General features: G+C 34.6%; 1 protein-coding gene across 6 annotated transcripts in view; it reads right to left on the bottom strand.

The window, feature by feature from the left end:
- Creb1 (cAMP responsive element binding protein 1) overlaps nt 1–22,007 on the bottom strand; it is a 64,788-nt gene that overhangs the window by 7,023 nt on the left and 35,758 nt on the right. For all 6 annotated transcript variants that reach the window (XR_003301356.2, XR_013344404.1, XR_003301358.2 and 3 more), the window contains 2 exons: nt 18,908–19,090; nt 16,869–17,019 (listed from right to left, as the gene is read on the bottom strand). Coding sequence is in view for 3 of the 6 variants with exons in the window: in XM_026394572.2 (XP_026250357.1) it covers nt 16,869–17,019; nt 18,908–19,090 (334 nt within the window). In the remaining 3 variants the exon portion in view is untranslated. The remainder of the gene's footprint in view (nt 1–16,868; nt 17,020–18,907; nt 19,091–22,007) is intronic.

Genomic DNA, 22,007 nt, shown 5'->3' with positions numbered 1-22,007 from the left:
ATCAAGGAAAGACCTAGGGAGTACACCAGAAACAATGGAAATGCTAGAACTCCAACATACTTATTTTGTAAGTGCTGATTAATGAAACTCCTAACGCTTCAGAAATAAAACCAAGAATTAATAAGTGGGATGGCACTAAAATAAAAGCTTCTGCACAGCAAAGGAAAGAATAGCATGAAGAGAGAGCCTACAGAATAAAAGATAATCTGCCAGGTACTCTCCTGATAGGGGATTATTACTTAGAATAAATATACAAAGAACTAAAAGAAACTTAACCAGACAAACTAATAAACAAATGGACAAAATATCTAAAAAGGCACTTCTCAAAAGAAAAAAAAAATACAATGGCTAACAAATATATGAAAAAATGGTCAATCTCCTTACCAATCAGGAAGATGCAAATCAAAACTACTGAGATTTCATCTCTCCAGTTAGAATTGTAATCATTAAGAATACAAATAACAATTGCTGGTGAGGATGCAGAGGGAAGGTACACTTATACATTGTTGGTGGGACTGCAAAAAATTATTGAAAGCACTTTGGAGATTCCTCAAAAGACTGGAAATGAAATCACCATATCAGGCAGGTATCCTACTCCTTGGTTATCTATCCAAAAAACCTAAAGTCAACATATTACAGTGATACATGCACACCAATGCTTATAGAAGCACAATTCAAAATAGCCATGGAACAAGCCTAGCAGATGAATGGATACGGAAAATGTGGTACATACATACAATGGAGTTTTACTCAGCCATAAAAAAAATAAACAATGTCATTTACAGGAAAATGTATGGAGCTGGAGAACATCATGCTGTGTGAAGTAAACCAGACCCAGTCAAGGGTCCAATGTTTTCTCTCATATGGGAAAGCTAGAAAGAAAAAAGTAATTAAAAAAAAGGATTTCTTGAAAATATAAGGGAGATCAATAAAGCAAGGGTGGGGGACAAAGGTGGAGGGAAAAGGGGAAGAACTGGGGAGGTAGACTAAATTATGCTATGTGCATGTAGGAATATATCATAATTCCTTCCACTTTTATATAACTATAATGCACCAATTAAAAATAAAACAGAAGGAAGATCAATGAAGTAGAGGAGGGGGATTAGGGGAGGAAGGAGAGGAGGGAAAAGGGAAGTACTGGTGACTGAAATGCAGTAAAACATGCTAAAGCATTTATGAATATGTCAAAATGAACTCTGCTATTATATATAACTGTGTTATGGTTTAGATTTGAGGTGTCCCCCAAAAACTCATGGGTAAGACAATGCAAGAATGTTCAGAGGCAAAGCAATTAGATTACGAGAGCTGTAGCCTAATCGGTAACTGTAGGCAAGTAGGGTGTAACTAGAGGAAATGGGTCACTGGAGATATGCCTTTGGGATTTATATTTTGTCCCGGGTAAGCAAGTTCTCTCTCTGCTTCCTGCCTGTTATGGCCTGAACAGTTTTCCTCTGCCGTGCCCTTCTGCTATGGGGAGTGGTCTCACCTTGAGCCCACGGTTATGGAGTCAGCTGACCATGGAAAATACACTTTCATTTGAAAGTGTTTGCAGAGCTTCCACAGAACTTGGAGTTGATTGGAATCTCAGCAAATATTTTTTCACCCGATCTTGTTGATACTTGGCAGGAAAGATGGGTATACCAGTTACCCTTGGCTGCCCAAATTTCATTCTTCTAGGTTGAAGCGTTCATTGGTAAGAACTCTTTGAATTTTGAACCTTCCAGGTTCTTACTGGATATATTGGTTATAGCTATAAAAACTATAATGCACTAATAAAAATGTTAAAAAAAAAGAACATCTCTTCCATAAGTGATGTTGGGAAAACTGGTTATCAACATGTAAAAAGAATGAGATTCTTCCCCTACCTTATACAAAAATAACACAAAATGTACCAAAGACTTAAACTTAACACCTAAAACTATAAGACTTCTAGGGGAAAACCTTTCTGAAATTGGACTTGTCAGTGATTTCTTAGATATGACATTGAAAGCATAAGCAAAAAATTCTGTACCTATAAACACACAAAACAATGAAAAGGCAACCTATGAACTGAAATAAAATATTTACAAATCATGTATTTGATGCGGGAATAATACCCATAATATATAAAGAACTTCCACAACTCAACAACAAAATAACTAGATTAAAAAATGGGCTTAGGCCATAGTAACAAAAAAGGCATGTGGGCACCAAAAGAGGTGGTAGACCAATGGTACAGAATAGAATAGGGCATGGAAGAGGAAAACTGTTCAGGCCATAACAGGCAGGAAGCAGAGACAAACCCATACAAATACAGTTATCTCATACTAGACAAAGGCACCAAAACCATACACTGGAGAAAAGATAGCCGCTTCAACAAATGGTGTTGGGAAAACTGAAAATCCAAATGTAGCAAAATGAAATCAAACCCCTATCTCTCATCCTGCACAAAGACTTAAGACTCTAGAACAGAGACCCTGCCCCTAATAGAAGAAAAAGTAGGCCCAAATCTTGTCAGTTTAGGAACTGACTTCCTTAACAAGACCCCTAAAGAACAAGAAATAAAATAAAAAATCAATAATGGGATGAAATCAAACTAAAAATCATCTTCACAACAAAGGAAACAATGAAGAGAGAGCCTACAGAATGAGAGAAAACCTTTACACATGTACCTCTAATAGAGCATTAATCTCCAAGATGTTATCAGAAGAAATATAATCAATCAACAAATATATTAAAAAATGTTCAACATCTTTAGTAATGGCAATTATCAATAATAGAAACAACAATACAAGTTGGTGAGGACGTGGGGAAAAAGGTACACTCACACATGCTTGTGGGGCTGCAAACTGGTGCAACCACTACAGAAAGCAGTATGGAGGTTCCTCAGAAAACTTGGAATGGAACCACCATTCAACCCAGTCATTCCACTCCTCAGTTTATACCCAAAGGACTTAAAGTCAGCATATAATGACACAGCCACATCAATGTTTATAGCAGCTCAATTCACAATAGAGAACTATGGAACCAACACAGTGTTCTTCAACAGATGAATGGATAAAGAAAATGTGGTATATATACACAGTGGAATATTAGCCATAAAGGAGAACGAAATTATGACATTTACCAGTAAATGGATGGAACTGGAGAACATAATGCTAAGCAAAATAAGCCAATCCCCCAAAATCAAAGGCTGAATGTTTTCTCTGATATGTAGATGCTAATTCACAATAAGGCGGGGTGGAATGGTGATGGAGAAGAATAGAGGTACTTTGGATTAGACAGAAGGGAGTGAAAGGAGGAGAGGGTATATGTGGATAGAAGGATAGTAGAATCAACTGGACATTTTTACCCTATGTGCATATATGGATTACACAGAACTGGTGTAACTCCTCCACATCATGTATAACGTTAGAATGAGAAGTTATACTCCATTTATATAAGATGTGTCAAAATGCACTCTATTGTCATGTGTTATTAATTAGACCAAATAAAAACATAAAATAAAAAATGGGCTTAGGACTTGAATAGATATTTCTCCAATGCAGGTAAACAAATGGCCAATAAACATGAAAAGATGTTCAACATCAACTAATCTATAGGGATATGCAAATCAAAACCACAATTACCTCACAGACATTAGGATGGCTATCATCAAAGACAACTACCACTTCTTTCCACCATCTGAAAACACCTATTGTGGACTTGAAAAAACTGGAATACTTTTGGACTTTTGTTGGGAATGTAAAACAGGAGAGCTGCTATGAAGAGGGTTTCTTGAAAATTACAAAAAGAATGTGTCATGTGATTCAGCAATTCCACTTCCGACTATCTGTTGCATATATGAGAATATACCTAACCCTACTTAATTATACACTTAAAAATAGGATGTTAAATTCTTTATCATGTTATATATTTTTAACCACAATTAAAAATTATTTAAAAATCTAATAGACTGACAAGAAAACTATTATTTAATAAACTGATAACCATAAACTAGTAAACTCTTTTTTAGCTCTATGTGGTCAAAGGCCCTCTTATTTTTTATATCCTTAGTCTAGTAGGATGAGTAAAAGATAGGTACTTATTTTTTAATGAATATTAGTTAAAAGCAAAAAGATTTTAACTCTTTAAAATATGAAAACCAACAATTTATAATCAATCATTTACAACAGGGGCAAGATAAGTGTAGTAGTTAATAATATCTTCAGTGGCAGATTTCTGGTTATAAGAGGTTTCTATCCCTTACCAGTTATATAAGGCAGATGTAAATTATTTAACCAGATGAAAACTCAAAAGGTTCATGAAGTGGTTGGGGCTATAGCTCAGTTGGTAGAGTGCTTGCCTTGCACAAGGCCATGGGTTCAATCCCCAACACCCCCCCCCCAAAAAAAAAGGTTTATGAGAAATAAATGTTAACATATATAAAGTACATGAAATATTATTGTATTGTTAAAATGTTACCTACTATTTCTAGATAACTCAAATGGTAGGATAATTACATCAATGTTAATGGGGAGTGCTGCATACAATGTTTCTTTTTTTCATGAGAGGCATGCACATAATCTACTGTATCACTTGGCCATTTGAGAAAAGTTGTTTGGAAATGGATTAAAAATGGTCCAACATTCCTATGAATACTGAAAAAAACAAGTCAAGAGGTGCTTTGGGGCTAGAGGAAAGCTGGGATCTAAAAAGGATGATAGTGGGAATGATTTAGAGGTCAATTTGGATGCTCTCTATTTGGTGAATTCTAACACTCAGAGAACATGTAGGCTGTATGCATATTCACAAGTTTAATTTCAATCATGGCTAACTAGTCTTTTCTCTTGCTTTCTCTCCTCCATTACCTGACAATGTACAGTCTACAAGTTGAATTGCCCATATGAATGCTATTATCTACTTGTTAGTTTCCAAAGCTAAATTAATATGATCCTATAGATTAGTACCTCCAACCTTTTTCTACTATAATCATATACTGCAGTACTGTGAAAGATTCAAGTATATATTTCTCAAAAGAAACATGAAACATTGGGTGAGGAAAATTAACTTTTTCTTTTTGCAAGACCTCTTGGATCCTTTCCATATACTAATGTGAACTGAGGTCCTCCTCCAAAGAGAAATTCCACATAGCAGTCCTAAACTTGACTCTCTTTTGGGCTGGGAGAAATACTAAATGTATTTCTAATAACACCAATGTATAGAATGATGCTCAAGTTAATCATCATTTAAAATAAACAGACTTGGATACACATTTAATACAATATAGTATACTAGCAAGAGTTCTGAACTGAGGATCAGAAATTCTGGATTCAGGTCCTGGCTTTGACACTAACTAGTTGAGTAGTTTCTAGTGGGTCCTTCCCCATTCAAGAACTGTTTTCCCATCTGTTTAAAAATAAAGAAAAAATAAACTCATCAACACATCCCAAACTAAGGTATAGGTTAGCTTTGTTAGGTACATGCAAAGAATAAATACGGTAAATCATTCTAAAGCATTAATTTTAATTGATGAGGTGGAAGGCATTTTAATATTAAATACTATATCTCAAAGGAGAATACAATATTCAAATGAAAAATAAAATTTTAAAATTGAAGACGGCCACTTAAATTAAAGCTTCTTGAAACTTTCTGTCAAGATATTTTAAGAGCAAGAGAACGAAAGAACCTACCCAAGGAACTGGTCTAGGGACTCAGTGTGCAGATCAAAGTGACCTCTGATGTCTCTTCTAGTACAAAAATAGGATTTTGTGATTCTAAGAATTTATGCAAACAGATGGCCTGTAAATTCTGCAACTGATTTAGACATACTTTTAGAAAAAAGTTCTTTGCTTCTATAAGATATTCTTATCTTATTTACTCCTCTTTCAGCATCTTCAATCCTTCCTTACTATGTGCTTTTTCTTGTTTGTCTTTAAATATTTATAGGTTTTTACAGTCTTCATCCACATGAATTATTATATTAATTTAAAAATGGGTATATTGGTTCTGGCTTCTACCCTAAGATGTAGAGAAGCAAAAAGAAAGATATCCTACTCTTACCATGGGAAAAAGGACGAACCAAATTCATGAGTGTTTTCAAATCTATCAGAGACCAAAGGCTACACAGCAAATTGATCCAAAATTTAAGGAGGCAATGCCTCAAGAAGAGGAGACAAAAACATACTTATCTTGGATAGAGGCAACTGGACAATGGTAAAAGAATTTTTTACCATTTCTCGTAAAAAAGATGGAAATCTGATAAAGGCCAGAGTGAGTGTAAGCTGGTGGGACAGTATTTAACCTTTTAAAATTCCAGTAATTAGGGAAGTCTGAGTGCTCTTGAAGTCTTTTCTCCATGAACACACTATCAGTCATTCATAGAAAAGACCTCAAAGAGTCCACACACCGTGGAACAACATTTGAGTGGGAGGGAGTTTATCTTCATTTTGGAACAAAAGATTAATCCACTCAGGCAGGGCAACACCACTGGCCTTAGGGCATTGGTGAGTACTGAATACAGTTTGGGGAATGTGTGAGGCCCTATTTCTTTAAGGATGCGCAAGAGAAGACCATACCTATGAGACCAACAGAAACGCAAAGTATGCCTAAAACCTAGTCTTAATCAGAACAACAACTTCAAATAGCATCAGAATGCTAATGAGAGAGGAAAAGGAAAGAAATAAGAGCTTACAGAAAGATCCATGTAAAGCATCAGGCTGGTGAGCCTGATGAAGGACATGGACATTCTAACTCTTCTCATCATCTGCCTGATCCTCTCTGCATTGTGTTCACTGCTCTGAAGCTCTACAGCAGCCTCCTGACCCTGGTGAGAATGGCAACTTCTCCTTATGATGGTTTCCTCAACTGGCTGTCAACTCCACACCAGGAGAAGACTCCATCAGTTCCTGACCTGATCACTGTGGTCTGAGTGAGTGTGCATCTGCTGGACTTAAGGCCTAAGACCTGAGACTCTAGATCTGGCACTTGAGCTTAGCATGCAGAGGGAGTATCTGTATAATCTGTCATGATTAAGTGTGTTTGCAGTACTTAGAGATCACTTAGAATTATTTGCCTTGAATTGATTATGTCTATTGCACTGTCCAGGATTAAGGATTGTCATTTTCTTAAGAATGTATAGAGTGAAATTGTATTAAGTGATTTGAGCGTATAAAACATTAAAAAGGGCAGAAGCATGTGGACATTCTTTATTTCGACTCCCCTCAACTGCATAAGTCACACCTTTGCCCCCCCCCCCACAAATCTCCTAGAACTAATGAAATTTAGAAAGGTCATAGGGTAAAAAAAAGGTCAATATGATTATTTGGTCTTCCTTTTGGCAAAATTCCTAAAATCCTTGGATTCTCCATGGAATAAGGTTTTGTACGCTAATAAGTTGACAGATGGCTTGTTAATCCCTATGTAATTTCAGAATGAAGACCAGAAAGACGGGGGTAGGATTAGAAGGTTGGGACTTTTCAGCCCTATTCCTGAACCTCAGGGTGAGACAGGGATTTAGGATAAAGAATAATACATTGAGTCTTAAAGGAAATATCCATGAACCACTGAGATGCAGAAAGCATGGTTGTAAATCTTGAGCAACAGATCCTTGGTTCATTCCCTTGTCAAAAAGAGAATATACACATGCAGGAGAAACTGGTAAGAAATTACATAGACCCACTAGCCTCTAGTCCCCTATAAATATTGAATCCCCACACAAAGGCAAGGCTTCTCATTTGAGACAGCCCGAATTCTCCCTTGAATGTGTATTTGTTTTCTAAATAAACCTTTGTGTATGCCTTTATCTAGCTCAAGCTGAAATTCTTTTTCATCATGTATGCCAAGAACCTTGTTGGTCATGAGTTAAATTCCCTGCTCTGCTCTGGAAACTCCTGGTACCCTTGTCTAGAGACTTCTCATCTCCCATGACAAGAGGAGGAAAAAGGGGTAAAGGTTGAGTAGATCACCAAGGGCCAGTGATTTAATCAATCACATCTAAGTAATGAACCTTCCATAAAAACACAGAAAAACTGGTTGAGAAATTTCTGGACAGCTTAACACAGGGAAGCTGCCTGTAGGATATTATGCCCCCACTCCACAAGAACCTGGGACCTTTCTAGATCTTGCCTTACATCTCTTCATCTGGCTGTTTACTTGTATCCTGTAAAATATCCTTTGTGACACATAGTAAAGGTGTTTCCCTTTGTTCTAGCAAATTAATTCAAACCAAGAGGAGTCATGGGAACTCCGATTAATAGCAGGTTGGTTAAGATCACAGAAAAAAATAACCTAGAGCTTGCAATCAGAATGTGAAGTGAAGCAGAGGTCTAGTGGGACTGAGCCCTCAATCTGCAGGATCAGATGCAATTCCCTTTTTTGTTTAATTGTTTCTGAATTAGAGGATACCCAGCTTGTGTCCCCTGAAGAATAGGTTGATTGCTTGGTGTTGTGGGAAAAACAATCTCCATACTTTGGTCACAATAGTCATTTTTTTTTTTTTAATTTTTATGTGGTGCTAAGTACCTCACATGTATTAGGTAAGCGCTCTACCACTGAGCTACAGTCCCAGCCCTACAACAGTCTTCTATGTTTACATGTTGAGTGAGAATACAGAAACTAGGTTTGGCCAGGTACAGTGGCGTATGCCTATAAGTCCAGCGGCTGGGAAGGCTGAGGTAGGAGGATCAGAGTTTAAAGCCAAAGCCAGCCTCAGCAAAAGTGAGGACCTGTCTCTAAATAAAATACAAAAAAGGGCTGGGAGTGTGGCTCAGTGGTTGAATGCCTCTGGGTTCATTTCCCAGTACAAAAAAAAGGGAAAAGAAACTGGATTTCATTTTTCCCATATTCTCAAAGTCAATTTTATTTCTATTATATACTAGCAATGAACTGATGAGTATCATTTCAAGAAGTACCTGCCCCCAAACAAAAGCAAAAACCTCAGAACTACTTAAGACTTAGTATTGTTAAGAATTAGTTCTCCTCCATTTGATGTACAGACTCAAGGCAATCCTAATCAAAATATAAGCAAGCTTTCTGTAGACACTAACAAGCTGATTTTAATTTTATATGAAAATCCAAACAATTCTATCCTAGAGTAACAGGGTTGGAGGACTCCACAGTCAAATTTGAGACTTGCTATGATGCTGTGGTAATAAACATGAGAATGTGGAACTGGTGAAAGGATAGACACACAGATCTGTGAGGATGTTAGCCCAGAAAGAGACCCAATCAACAGTCCATTAATTTTTGACAAAAGAGCAAAGGGAATTCAATAATCTTTTTAATAAATGGTGTCAGAACAAATGGATACCTATATATAAATAATGAATCTTGATACATCCCTAGCATATCATATAAAAGTCAACTCAAAAGTGATCACGGGCCTAAATGTAAAACTATAATGTTTTTAGAGAAGAACAGGAGAAAAATCTGTGTGATTGTGAATTAGGCAAATAATTCTTACATACAATACCACAGCATGATTTATAAAAGAAAAAAATATTGATGAACTGGATCTCATAAAAATGAAAACCTTTTCTTCTACAAAAGACAGTATTAAGAAAATGAAAAATAAGCTACAAACTGAAAATACTTGCTAATCACATATCCAACAAAAGACTTGTATCCAGAATAAAGATCTCAAAAGAAAAAAATACCAACCCAATAAAAAGTAGGCAAATGATCTAAATAGATACTTTAACAGGGAAAATATTCAGATGGCAAATAAGCTTAACATTAGTAGTTACAACGGAAATGCAAATTACAACCACAATGAGATACCATTTATATACCTTATAGGATGAGGATTAAAAAAAAAAAGAACTAATAATATCAAGTTCTGGCAACATATAAAAAACCTGGAACTCTCACACACTGTTGGTGGGAATACAAAATGGTACAGTCATTTTGGAAAACAACTGGGCATTTATAATAAAAGTTAAATATATATGTACATTCTACCCTGCCAACCTCCTTCTAAATATTTACCCAAGTAAACTAAAAATTCATATAAAAAACCTTTGTCTAAATATTTATAATAATATATTCCTCCCAACAACCAAAATAAACTTCAAAGTGAAAAAGGATAAAATAAAAAACCATAGTACATCTATATAATGAAATGTTAGTGATAACACCAACTACTGATTCCTGCAACAATATTAATGAATCTTAGACACATTTTTCTAGGTGAAATAAGTGGATCTAAAAGACTATATGATTCTGTTTATATGAAATTCTGGGAAAGGCAAAACTATAACCGTTTAGTGGTTTCCAGGGATTCAGGGAAGGTGTAGAAGCTGATTAGTATCACAAGGGAGTATTTTTTAGGACAGTATTACTGTTCTGTATGGCATTATGGGGGTAGATACATGATACCATACATCTGTCAAAATCCATAAAACTATATTTAAAAAAGTGAACTTAGCTGTATGTGAATTTAAGAAGAAAAAACAGAATGTTGGGGAATCCTAGACTGAGTGAAGATGATGAGAAATCTAATGTTGTGTAACTTCACTAAAGCAGGGTGGAGAAAAGGAATCCTAAGTACCTTTGGAAAACAGCAATTTCATGCAATACTACAAGGCTGAAAACAAAAAGAAAATAAAACATTGCACTAAAATTAGGTAAATTTATTTCTCACAGGGGTACTCATTATCAACTCTGAACCTGCTTCACATGTACATTAGAGCTAAACAAACATGTAAGCCTAGTTTCTGTCATAGAAAGAATTACAAATAAGCAAAGAGGGGGAGGCTAAAATGAACCCTGTGGTTATAGATTAGTCAGTGATGTTATTATGAATCCATTCATTTTAGTGTACATGTATAGATATAGAAATAAGGACGTATACATACACATATTTCCTAGTTCTATGTTGAGGCCATACAAGTGTGACCCTGGTAGCAAATAGCATAATCTAGTGCCCAGTTCTTGGTTTCTAAATAGTATTTTCCAATAAAAAGGAACAGGGCTCATTGGAAAAATGGCTGATTCTGAAAACAAGATGAAAAATTGAGTATAGATAATCCAGTAGTGCAAGAGAGGAAGGTGCAAAAGCGGGGGTAGAGGGCATGTTCAAAGGATACAGAAAACAAACTGGAAGAGCTCCCAATGGCTAAAGTTGGGACAATCTGAATAATATAATAATGATAGTAATGAATTATAACCTCCCCCAGTTACCATGAGTCTATATTGATGTAAATAAGGGGGAAGGCACAAAATATCCTTATAGAAAAAAAAAAAAGTTAATAAAAGTAGAAGGGATGAGAGAAATAGAAAATTCCCATGAGAATACCATAGTAATAATTACTGTGGTATAATTCACTGGTGAATATAGGTTGAATATCCCAAATTTTAAAAATCTGAAACTTGGGAACAGACACGTTACTTAAAAGTTCTGGATTTTGGATTTTCCAATTAAAGATGCTCAATTGGCTAAGTCTATATAAATATTCCAAAACCAGAAGAACTCTGAAATCTCACATTTCTAGTTCTATGCATTTTGGATAAGGAACACTTGACTTGTACTAAAATCAGTGGGCAAAACTTACAGGGAGATACTTACATAGCTTCCAAGCATCTTCTTTAAAAAACCAACTACTTTGTTGGTTATAACATGTGACCACAAATTCTTTGATAGTCTTCCCCTTAAATGTAGGCTGCACTTAGTGAAATCATTTCTAAGGAATGCAGTATACAAAGAGAAAAATTCTACTGTGGAGACAAATTAGTACTTCAACCAACTGATCAAAAGTTAATATTAGGGCTGGAGATGTGGCTCAGCAGTAGCGCGCTCGCCTGGCATGCGTGCGGCCCGGGTTCGATCCTCAGCACCACATACCAACGAAGATGTTGTGTCCGCCGAGAACTAAAAAATAAATATTAAAAAAATTCTCTCTCTCTCTCTCTCTCCTCTCTCACTCTCTTTAAAAAAAAAAAAAAAAAAAAGCCTTTAAAAAAAAAAAAAGTTAATATTACCAGTAATAAGTCTACTGGTATATGTTTCCTGATATGATGTAGCAAGAGGGGCACAATAAATCACTGCAGGATTTTTTCCCCAAAATTGATGACCTCTATCTAACAAACCCCAAATGAGGGATATTCTATAAGAAGTCAGATCCCTACTCTTCAAAAGTGTCAGATACAAAAAGCTATGAAACACAAGGAAACAGAAACAATTAAATGCAATGTGGTATCTGGATTGGATTCTACAAAAGGAAAGGAATATAGGTATTAAAAAATGCCTGAGTCTGAATAAAATGTATAATTCACTTAATAGTTTTATACCAATGTATTTCTTAGTTTTGATAACTGTTATTCTGCTTATATAATATACTAGGAATACAGGAAGCTGAATAAAAGGTATCGGAAACATCTTTACAACGTCTAAGTCTAAAGCTATTTGAAAATAAAAGGTTAAAACTGATCTATTAAAAATGTATATATAGTGCTGGGGTGGTAGCTCAGTGGTAGAGTGCTTGCCTAGCACACTGAGTGGCACTGGGTTCAATCCTTAGTACTATATGAAAATAAGTAAAAATAAAGGCACTGTGTCCAACTACAACTAAAAAAATAATATTTTAAAAATGAATATATGTTTTTATTTGTATCGAGGAAAAATATACTCTATATAATAATTTGGATGGTTCAATTAGAGTTGATATTTTTAGTTTATACTTTTCTAACTTACTTATAATGAGCATGTTTTACCTGTGTAATACATTTTAAAAAATGACAACATATATACTCTTTAGTAATCTGCTTCTGTCCATGAAGAACATTCTTCCTATCTCAGTAAAAAAATACATCTATTTTCTTTCTTAATGAACAGCTGTATGTAGTTGAATGAAAGTACCTTAATTCATATCAAATATACGTTTACCCTATCATTTGTGAATCTGCCTTCACATCTTCATTAGTCTTCTGACACTGTTAAAATATTTTCAGTTTGTTTTGTTATTTTATATAAATCTATTTAACCTTTTCTTTATTATTTTTGGCCTTAAAAGTCTGCTATTAAAACCCCCTGTGCACACTAATGTTATATAAAAGCAAAGGTGGTAAATTATATTACTTTTGTAATTTTCCCCTCCTTGCTTCCTATGGAAAGAGCTCCCATCCAGTCTGCTGACGTTGGGCTTGTCCTTGTCTGTGCTGTGTCCAATGGAACACAAGTAGACATGTTGTTCACCATAGTCAAGCAGACGCTTTAAAAAGCATTCCCTTTTTCCTGTTGTCAAAGGCTCCTCTCAGAGGTGCTGCTGCTCCTTGGGGCTGGGATTCACGAAATAGACAGCATGTGAAGAAGAGCCATGGGCAAGTGACTTGCAGCTGACAAAATGTAACTTATATAAATGAGGAAGAAATGTGTGTTCTAAGATACTGAGATTTTGTGATTGTTACTGTAGCAACACAAATAAATACAACAACCATTTATATTTCCTCTTTCACAATGCTTACCACTTATTTTCATTTTGGAATAAATGGCTATTTGGAGACTGTAGAATTTCTGAGTCCAAACTTTTCCTGTCCAAGCTTAGTTTAATACAGGTTATGTTTGATGTATATAGGAGATATTATTTCTGGTGAATATGTCAAGAGTACTCACTTTAAGCAAGGAAATTTATGGGGATTCTGGGGTCACAACCCAAAGCAACTGCTGTAGTGTGAATCTTTTATTATTACCTTAAAAATAATTTTTACTTGTCTCTAATCTGTGAGCAAAATTAATACCTAAGAAAGCATTCCATGTTTCACTTCCTTGTTACATATCCACCCCACTGCCGTGTGCTCTAGTAAGAGCATCATAGCAGTGAAGTAGCATGTTAACAGGCTTTGGCAGCAGACACATGATCAAATCTCAATTCTACCAGTTTCTTAAAAACTGTGATGTTTGGCAACATTTAACTTCTCTCTGGTATCTGTGGGAATAAAATTCCACCTCACTGTAGAAGAATTAATAATGTATATAAAGAATCTAGAACTGCCCATACATAATATAGAACTTAAAAAACAGTACCTCAGAGGAAAGGTCAATATCAGAATTATAGAATTATTGATACCTGCATATATTGGTACCTGAAATACATGACTATGGATGAAAGTTCCAAGGGGAAATTTGAAAAGTAGTCAGAAAACCAGGTGGTGAATAAACCAAAGAAGTATTTTGGGTGAATGAGCAGTCAAAAGTGGTACATACTTCACAGAGGTGAAATCAAACAAAAAAGAGACTACTGGATCTGCCAAGTGTGTGTTTTGGAATGTGGGTATGTACCTGGTATGTGAGTTTGCATGGTATGATGGTTACAATAGCCAGATTTGACTGAAAGCTCAAAAAGCAGTCATCTGATAATGAAGGAAAAAGGAAACTAAAGCACTATATCTAAATTCAAACAAAAGTATTTTACCAGAGTACATATCAGGTGGTTTCCCTATAGATCTCATTTTAAAAAAGCTTGTAAAGAACTGAAGCCCTCTCCATAACTTGGAATGTGTTGTAGAGGTAGGATGGGGATCGTAGAGAGGGCTACAAATCTGAAGGAAAAAATAGAAATTTGATCTGCTAAAAGAACAAGTTTTCACAAATGGACAGTGCTCTAAGTTGGCCTCTATGTAACAGTAGATAAGAACCAATACTGCTGCCTTCTTACATACTATAAAAAAAATTTTTCCTATTTTGTTCCTTCAAAAGGACACTAGAGTTTATTCAACTGTTGGAAAGGATAAAAATAAGTCCAAATCATGACTACAATTATACTGCCTCTGTAGTCTTTTCTGAATAAGAGGGAAACAACAACATCATTATTATTATTATTATTATTATTATTATTATTTTGGTACCAGGGATTGAACTCAGGGGCACTCAACCACTGAGTCACATCCCCAGCCCTATTTTGTATTTTATTTAGAGATAGGGTCTCACTGAGTTGCTTAGCGCCTTGCTTTTGCTGAGGCTGGCTTTGAACTCACAATCCTCCTTTTCCAGTCTCCCGAGCTGCTTGGATTACAGGTATAAGCCACCACACCCACTAGAGGGAAACATTTTTTGTCCCACAGAGGCAAACTACTTAGATATAATCTGAAAGTTCTCTGCCTTTTTTTTTTTTTTAATTTTTTTTTTTTTTTTAGTTGTAGATGGACACAATACCTTTATTTTCATGTGGTGCCGGGGATCAAACTCAATGCCTCATGAATGCTAGGCAAGGGCTCTGCCCACTGAGCCACAACCCTGTCCCCTCTTCTGCTGTTTTTAGTAATCAAAAGGACTTATTTTTTGATCGATCTGCTATGTATGCTTTAAACTATTTTCTTTAGTAAGTGCTGTTTTTTAAATTTTATAACCATGCTTTTGCTGGAGACTTCTTAAAAGAGAATTGTTTCTAATTTTAAAAAGGGTTAAGCATCCTTATGAGTACTTTAAAACTGAGAATATTTAAATAATGCATAGTTTAATTTATATTTTAAAATACATTTAAATAAGAATGCAGCTTTTATACTTTTGTTTAAAATTATAACTTAAAAATACTTAAAAAGAAAGTCACTGGTTGATAGAGAACAAATAAAGTCACTCCACTCCTTTGCAACTTTTCCCCTAATCCCAGAATATTTCTGCCATTGCTCATAGCTTAGATAATAATTTATTAATACAGTGACAGCTAAAAATATTTTAGAAAGAAAGAGACTGATCTGCTGAAATATGAAATTGCTCAAGGAAAAAAAAAAACATTTATGTTTCAGACCACTGTGGTTACAAAGTACTTTCAGAGAAATAATCTAACTTGACCCTTAGAACAACACTTTAAGTAGATTGTGGAATCCTATTTTACAAAGGAGAAAACTGAGGTTCAGAAGATTAATAGGTTCTCTGAAAGTCACAGCAAGGGTGGAGCAAGACACCAAGCTTTATCTTCCAAATTCAATCTGTTTCTTTGACTTTATCATGAATTTGAATAATCCTGGGGTAAAAAGTAGAATATTGTCACCAATTTAAAACATTTTATAACTTCATACATCTTTATTTTCATTTATTTCTGTTTGTCTTAGCCATTTTCATATTAAAATCTTAAAACTCTATGAGGCATGTGGGAACAAGCCTATAATCTCAACAAACAGGGAGGGTGAGGCAGAATTGCAAGGGTGAACACCCAGCCTGGGCACCTTAGGGAGACCCTGCCTCTAAATGAATGAATGAATGAATGAATGAATAAGCCAGCCAGCCAGCCTGGGCACCTTAGGGAGACCCTGTTTCTAAATAAACAAACAAATAAATAAATATCAGACTGGGGATGTAGCTTAGAGGCAGAACGCCCCTGCTTTCAATCCCCAATACAAAAATAGGGTACATTTATTTTGATGTCAAAACCATTTAAAAATGGTTTTGTCTACATGTCACAGATTTTGGTAAGTAGAATTTTCCTCATTCAAGAACTATAACTATTTTAAGGTTTCTGTCAGTAAAAAGGTATTAAGTTACTATTTTGAGTAAAGAAAATATTGGCCATTGATATATTTACTTTATTATACATAAACTTAATAAAATTTAACATTTAATGTTAATACACATATCTGATGCTCTTGAACATGAACAATACTACTCATGAAAAAATTTGTAAATAATCTAGCTAGTTGGTTGGAGCAAAATACAAACATAGCAAAGCTGCATATTAAATCTCCTGTGAGGAAACTGCATGAAAGAAAACTACTTTATTATTAAAGACTGACCCATAATCTCATTAGTCATTTCACATGCAACTTATTAAATAAAGAAGTTTTAGTAAGATCCATCAATTCTGGGGGATAGTGGTGGTGGAATTCAAGGCAAAGATCCTGTTATCAGTTGTAAAACACATTTGGCAGAATTTGTGGACATACTCAACCCATAACAATCTAAGTAAATGGATTATATGTACCTGTTCTTCATTAGACGAACCTCTCTCTTTCGTGCTGCTTCTTCAGCAGGCTGTGTAGGAAGTGCTGGGGAGGATGCCATAACTACTCCAGGGGCAATGGTGCTAGTAGGTGCTGTGCGAATCTGATATGTTTGTACATCTCCTGAGGCAGCTGAAAAGAATGGTGAGCAAGGTGTAAGGCACAGAAGTGAAGTGACTTGATTCAGCTGTGTGTTAATCATCAGTCTAAACATATTTTTTGAATTAGAAAAGAAACAATAAGGAACAGATGATTCTGGCTAAAATGTTGAAAAAAAAAATCAGCACTCTTTGGGTCATTACTGAGAAATAAACCCCAGTTTAATGTACTTATTAGTATAGACACTCAGGTGAAATACATCTAAACCTATGTCTGCTGGGTCTTATATTTATCTTTCATTGGAATGTAGTTCTATTCTGTTAACATGCTTACCAACCTTAAGTCTAAAAGGGAAGTAGGGCACAGCTTGGATGATCTTCCTAGATAGAGTATAGTCCTCAATGTCTTCCTTTGATATTGGTAAATTCATATTAAAAAATTTCAAGTAGACTCTTGCCACGACATAAAAACGACCATGATTTTTCATAAAATAGCAAAATGGAAGAGAAAATAAAGCATTATGGTCAACTATTGTAAACTTCTAATTCAAACAAAACTGAAAGTATGAAAAAGTGTACTAATTTATGCCAATTATATTATTTGTAAACATTGTTTTAATATAAATGATAATGGCTAGATAAACTCTTAAGTTTTAATTTCCTAACTAAACAATCCACCATTTGTGAAAAGAAACAATCACTGTTTGTCAAATTTCTTCTAATATCAGCTTAATATGCTCTCCTAAGAATAAGGAACCTAACATTTGAGAGAATTTGAAGGTCTTTATATATAAAATTATTCATATTAAATATCAATATCAATTAAAATGTGTAGTTTGAGTGGAAAAGATTTATATACTAAACATGTTACCATCTTCAAACTGACGTTCAGAATTCAAATTCACTGACATCCTGCTTTACATTTTTTGAGTACCTGCATGTAAAGTGAAAAGGTGTTTTATTCCCATTAATAAGCAAAATATCTTTTTCAAATATTATTTGTTTCAAAACAGAATATATTCTGTAATTACACTAGGGCCCTTTAAATAAATTATGATTCTCTAGTTAGTGTTTTAGGATTATCCAAAGGTAATTATCCAAGGCAAAGGGATACAACTGCCACTACCTAACATAGGCAAAATGCATTATTATTAATGAAAATATTTTCAGAAACAAATTATTATTTCCTCAATCTACAAATTTCCAATCTGGCATAAATTATATTGTTGAAATATTCAAACAGACTCAACGAAAAATAGTCAATTCCTAGCCATATATTTCTGAAATAAATGTAACAAAAAAATTAAAATTAAAAAAATCTACTTTATAATTCCTCAAGGGTTTAACTACTACTTTTCCTTCCAAGACCGGTGGACTTGCATACTCGTGTGTGGCCTTTTGGAATATAATGTTGTTATACAAAATATAATAATTTCAGAAAAGAAGACCTAAGTTTCTTTTGAATAAAAACAAGAGAAACAGAATTGTGGACCTCCAAAATTCTTATGTGATTTAGCGCAATTTCATTTGATAAATGAAAAACAAACAAAAAGGCCCAGAATAATTGGATCCTGCTCAGTCACAAAGCAGATCCATTCAGAATTACATCTAAAAATCCATCTTTCCTGACTTCTGATTTCATTTTTTTGTTCTAACCTACCCTGTTTCTCCTGTTCCCAAACAGTAAAGGTGTTACAGATAGACACTATATTTTTAAATACTAAAAATAGTTGTTTTTATGCCATGACATTTTGGTCCAATTTTGGGATAATGGAAGAGTTCATGGAAAATATTATCTGTATCAAAGAAAAATTGACTACATTTTAGTTGTGCTTTATAATACGATACTTACTTTTTCTGAGTTTATAAAATTTTAATCTTTTAAAGAATTTACCACACCTGTGAATTCTGAATTCCCTTACCTTGAACAACAACTTGGTTGCTGGGCACTAAGATCTGCTGTCCATCAGTGGTCTGTGCATACTGTAGAATGGTAGTACCCGGCTGAGTGGCAGCTGCATTGGTCATGGTTAATGTTTGCAGACCCTGTACCCCATCGGTACCATTGTTAGCCAGCTGTATTGCTCCTCCCTGGGTAATGGCAACTAAAACCCAATGGATTTTATTGTTACAAGTTTAATTAATACCATGTAAGACCTTTAAGACACTCTAAATTCAATGTAGAATAATTTGTAAGGCATCATCTAGGAGAAATTATCACAATGAATCTTGGTATCCCCAAGTAGCTTTCTACTACTCTATGAACTGAATTACAATTTATAATATAATGCTGTTAATAATTTTTTAGAAACAGTGAGAAAATATCAAATTCCTTTTGGAATTATTTGGTTACAAGGATATCCTGCCTGTGATCCACACTTTACTTTATTTTAGTGTTTACCATATAATATATTGTTTAATATTTGTTGGGCAAAAACTAAATAAATTACTTGAGGGTAGGAAATGTGATTTTTCTTCTCTACCTTTAAAAATCTAGTCTTTATGCTCTCAGCACAATGGTGAGCCTGTAATAGGCACCCAATAAATGGTTATTTTAAAATGTAATCAATAGGGCTGGGGATGTGGCTCAAGCGGTAGCGTACTCGTCTGGCATGCGTGCGGCCCGGGTTCAATCCTCAGCCAGCACCACATACAAACAAAGATGTTGTGTCCGCCGAAAACTAAAAAAATAAATATTAAAAAAAAAAAATTCTCTCTCTCTTTAAAAATAATGTAATCAATAAAGCAGCTCATCAGTGCATTCCATTTATCTCTTCTAGCAATTCATAAAATATATCAAAAGTCTACTCAATTATCCAGGTGTGGTGCACACATCTGTAGTTCCAGCTACTTGGAAAACTCAGGCAGAAGGATCACTTGAGCTTAAGAGTTCAAGATCATCCTTGGCAACACAGAACCATCTCAAACAAACAAAAGCCCACTCAATGAAACAACTGAAAAATAGATGGAACTCAGCACAAGAAACCTCTTGTGGAGCTTAAAATTAGAACTCAAGATCATTATTTAGAAACAAAAACAACTAGTGTGATGGTGCACACCTGTAATCCCAGCAACTTAGGAGGCAGAGGCTGAGGCTGGAGGATCACAAGTTTAAGGCTAGCCTCATCAACTTAGCAAGGCACCAAGCAACTTACCGAGACCCTGTCTCAAAATCAAAAATAAAAAGGGCTGGGGATGTAGCTCAGTGGTTCAATACCCCTGGCTTCAATCCCTGATAAAAACTGAAATCACCTGTATGCTACAGTACATGGAAAAAGTTAATAGAAAGAGAAGCTATTCTTTTTCTTAGAAGACACAGATACTAACATTAAGAAATTTAATTCATTCACAATCTCCCTGTTAAGGGTCAGGTTTTCCAGAAAGAAGAGGAGTAAAAAAAAAAAAAATCACAGTCACAGTATTACATATAAAATCACATAACGGTTTTAACTGAATTAAGAGACAAGTAAAAAATATGAGATCAACAGATCCGACTCAAATATAGTACTGTCCATTAGAAGGGAATTAGTTTGATATCAACTGCCTGTAAGCTCTGGGAAACTATAATATACTAAGTCATCAATCAGTACATGTAAAGCTGATTATTCACTACTCAAATGATTAGTTTAGCAAAATAATACTTGTGAACATTAAGACATTGGCATTTATAATCCATCCACTTTAGTAAATCTCAGACAAGGGGAAATACTGGAATATATAAGAATTAATCTAATTCTGTAAGATTACTTGAGAGAATCAGAAGGTTAACAAAATTAATCTACAATTTCACATACAGAGTTAATATGCAAATTCTATTCTGTTTAACATATTACTTTCTTTTTGGTTACAGCCATGAATTCAATGTGGGAGGAAGGAAAAAAAAAAACTATACTTGGAAAAGGAAAAAAAAATACTACACTTGAAAATATTTGGGCTAGGGCTGGGGATGTGGCTCAAGCGGTAGCGCGCTCGCCTGGCATGCGTGCGGCCTGGGTTCAATCCTCAGCACCACATACCAACAAAGATGTTGTGTCTGCCGAGAACTAAAAAAATAAATAAATATTAAAAATTCTCTCTCTCTCTCTCTCTCTCTCTCTCCCTCTCCTCTAAAAAAAAAAAAAAAAAGAAAGAAAATATTTGGGCTATAGTCCAAGTTCTGTTACTAAATCATTACTTGATTCTCTTATCTCTTCTGTAAAATAAACACATCTAATTGTAGCCACAAAATATAATTGCTGTAAGCATTAAATAAGGTCATGTATATCAAAGTACTTTCAAAACTGAAGTCTGGTCCTACTGAACATATTTTCCTATATAACATTGATTCATACATTTGATTATTCCAAAAGGATTTGAGAGTTTCAATAAAACACAACTGAAAAGATAGAAGTCAAAAAACTGTTATGTCTCTAGGTTTACATAATGATCTACTAGAAAAATCTAGACTTAAGGAAATACAATAAATAAACTTAGTTGAGATTCCATACAACATGTAAATGTATAAGACAACATGTGTATGTAAACAGAAGGAACAAAGGGATATTTCACCTTACTATTGAAGAGGAACATTTTAAGTTTTATTAACACTCTAACACTTTACCACTTGAATTGTGACATGTTCATTTTTTGAGCTAAGAATTATAAATGTTGTTGTAAATGTATTAGTTATATTGTTCCTTAATGAAAAATCAACTAGTTCTATCAAAAACTGTGTGTGCACATACAGAGAAGAAATAAAAATAAAGCTTTAAAAATCTCAAAATGTTAATCTCTTGAAATTATTTTTGGTAGCTGGAAAAGGGTGTGCAAAATTAGACATTTAGGGGGATAATGGGAGTTCTCTAAATTTCACTTCCGTCTTTCAGATTTCTGGTATGTCTGTTTCCTAAAAAGCATACTTTCTAGTTCAAGTGAGAACTAGAAAGTCCTCCAGTAGTGAATCTGTTACCAAAGGGAATGTTATACCCCAGGATGCTAAAGTAGGCAAAAATAAAAGTCATGTGTTAATGTTGTAAAATCACA

Source organism: Urocitellus parryii, chromosome 1 (assembly GCF_045843805.1).
Source record: "Urocitellus parryii isolate mUroPar1 chromosome 1, mUroPar1.hap1, whole genome shotgun sequence".
NCBI lineage: Eukaryota > Metazoa > Chordata > Mammalia > Rodentia > Sciuridae > Urocitellus > Urocitellus parryii.
Note: the sequence above shows the minus strand (reverse complement) of the source record. Positions and strands in the feature narration are given on the sequence as shown.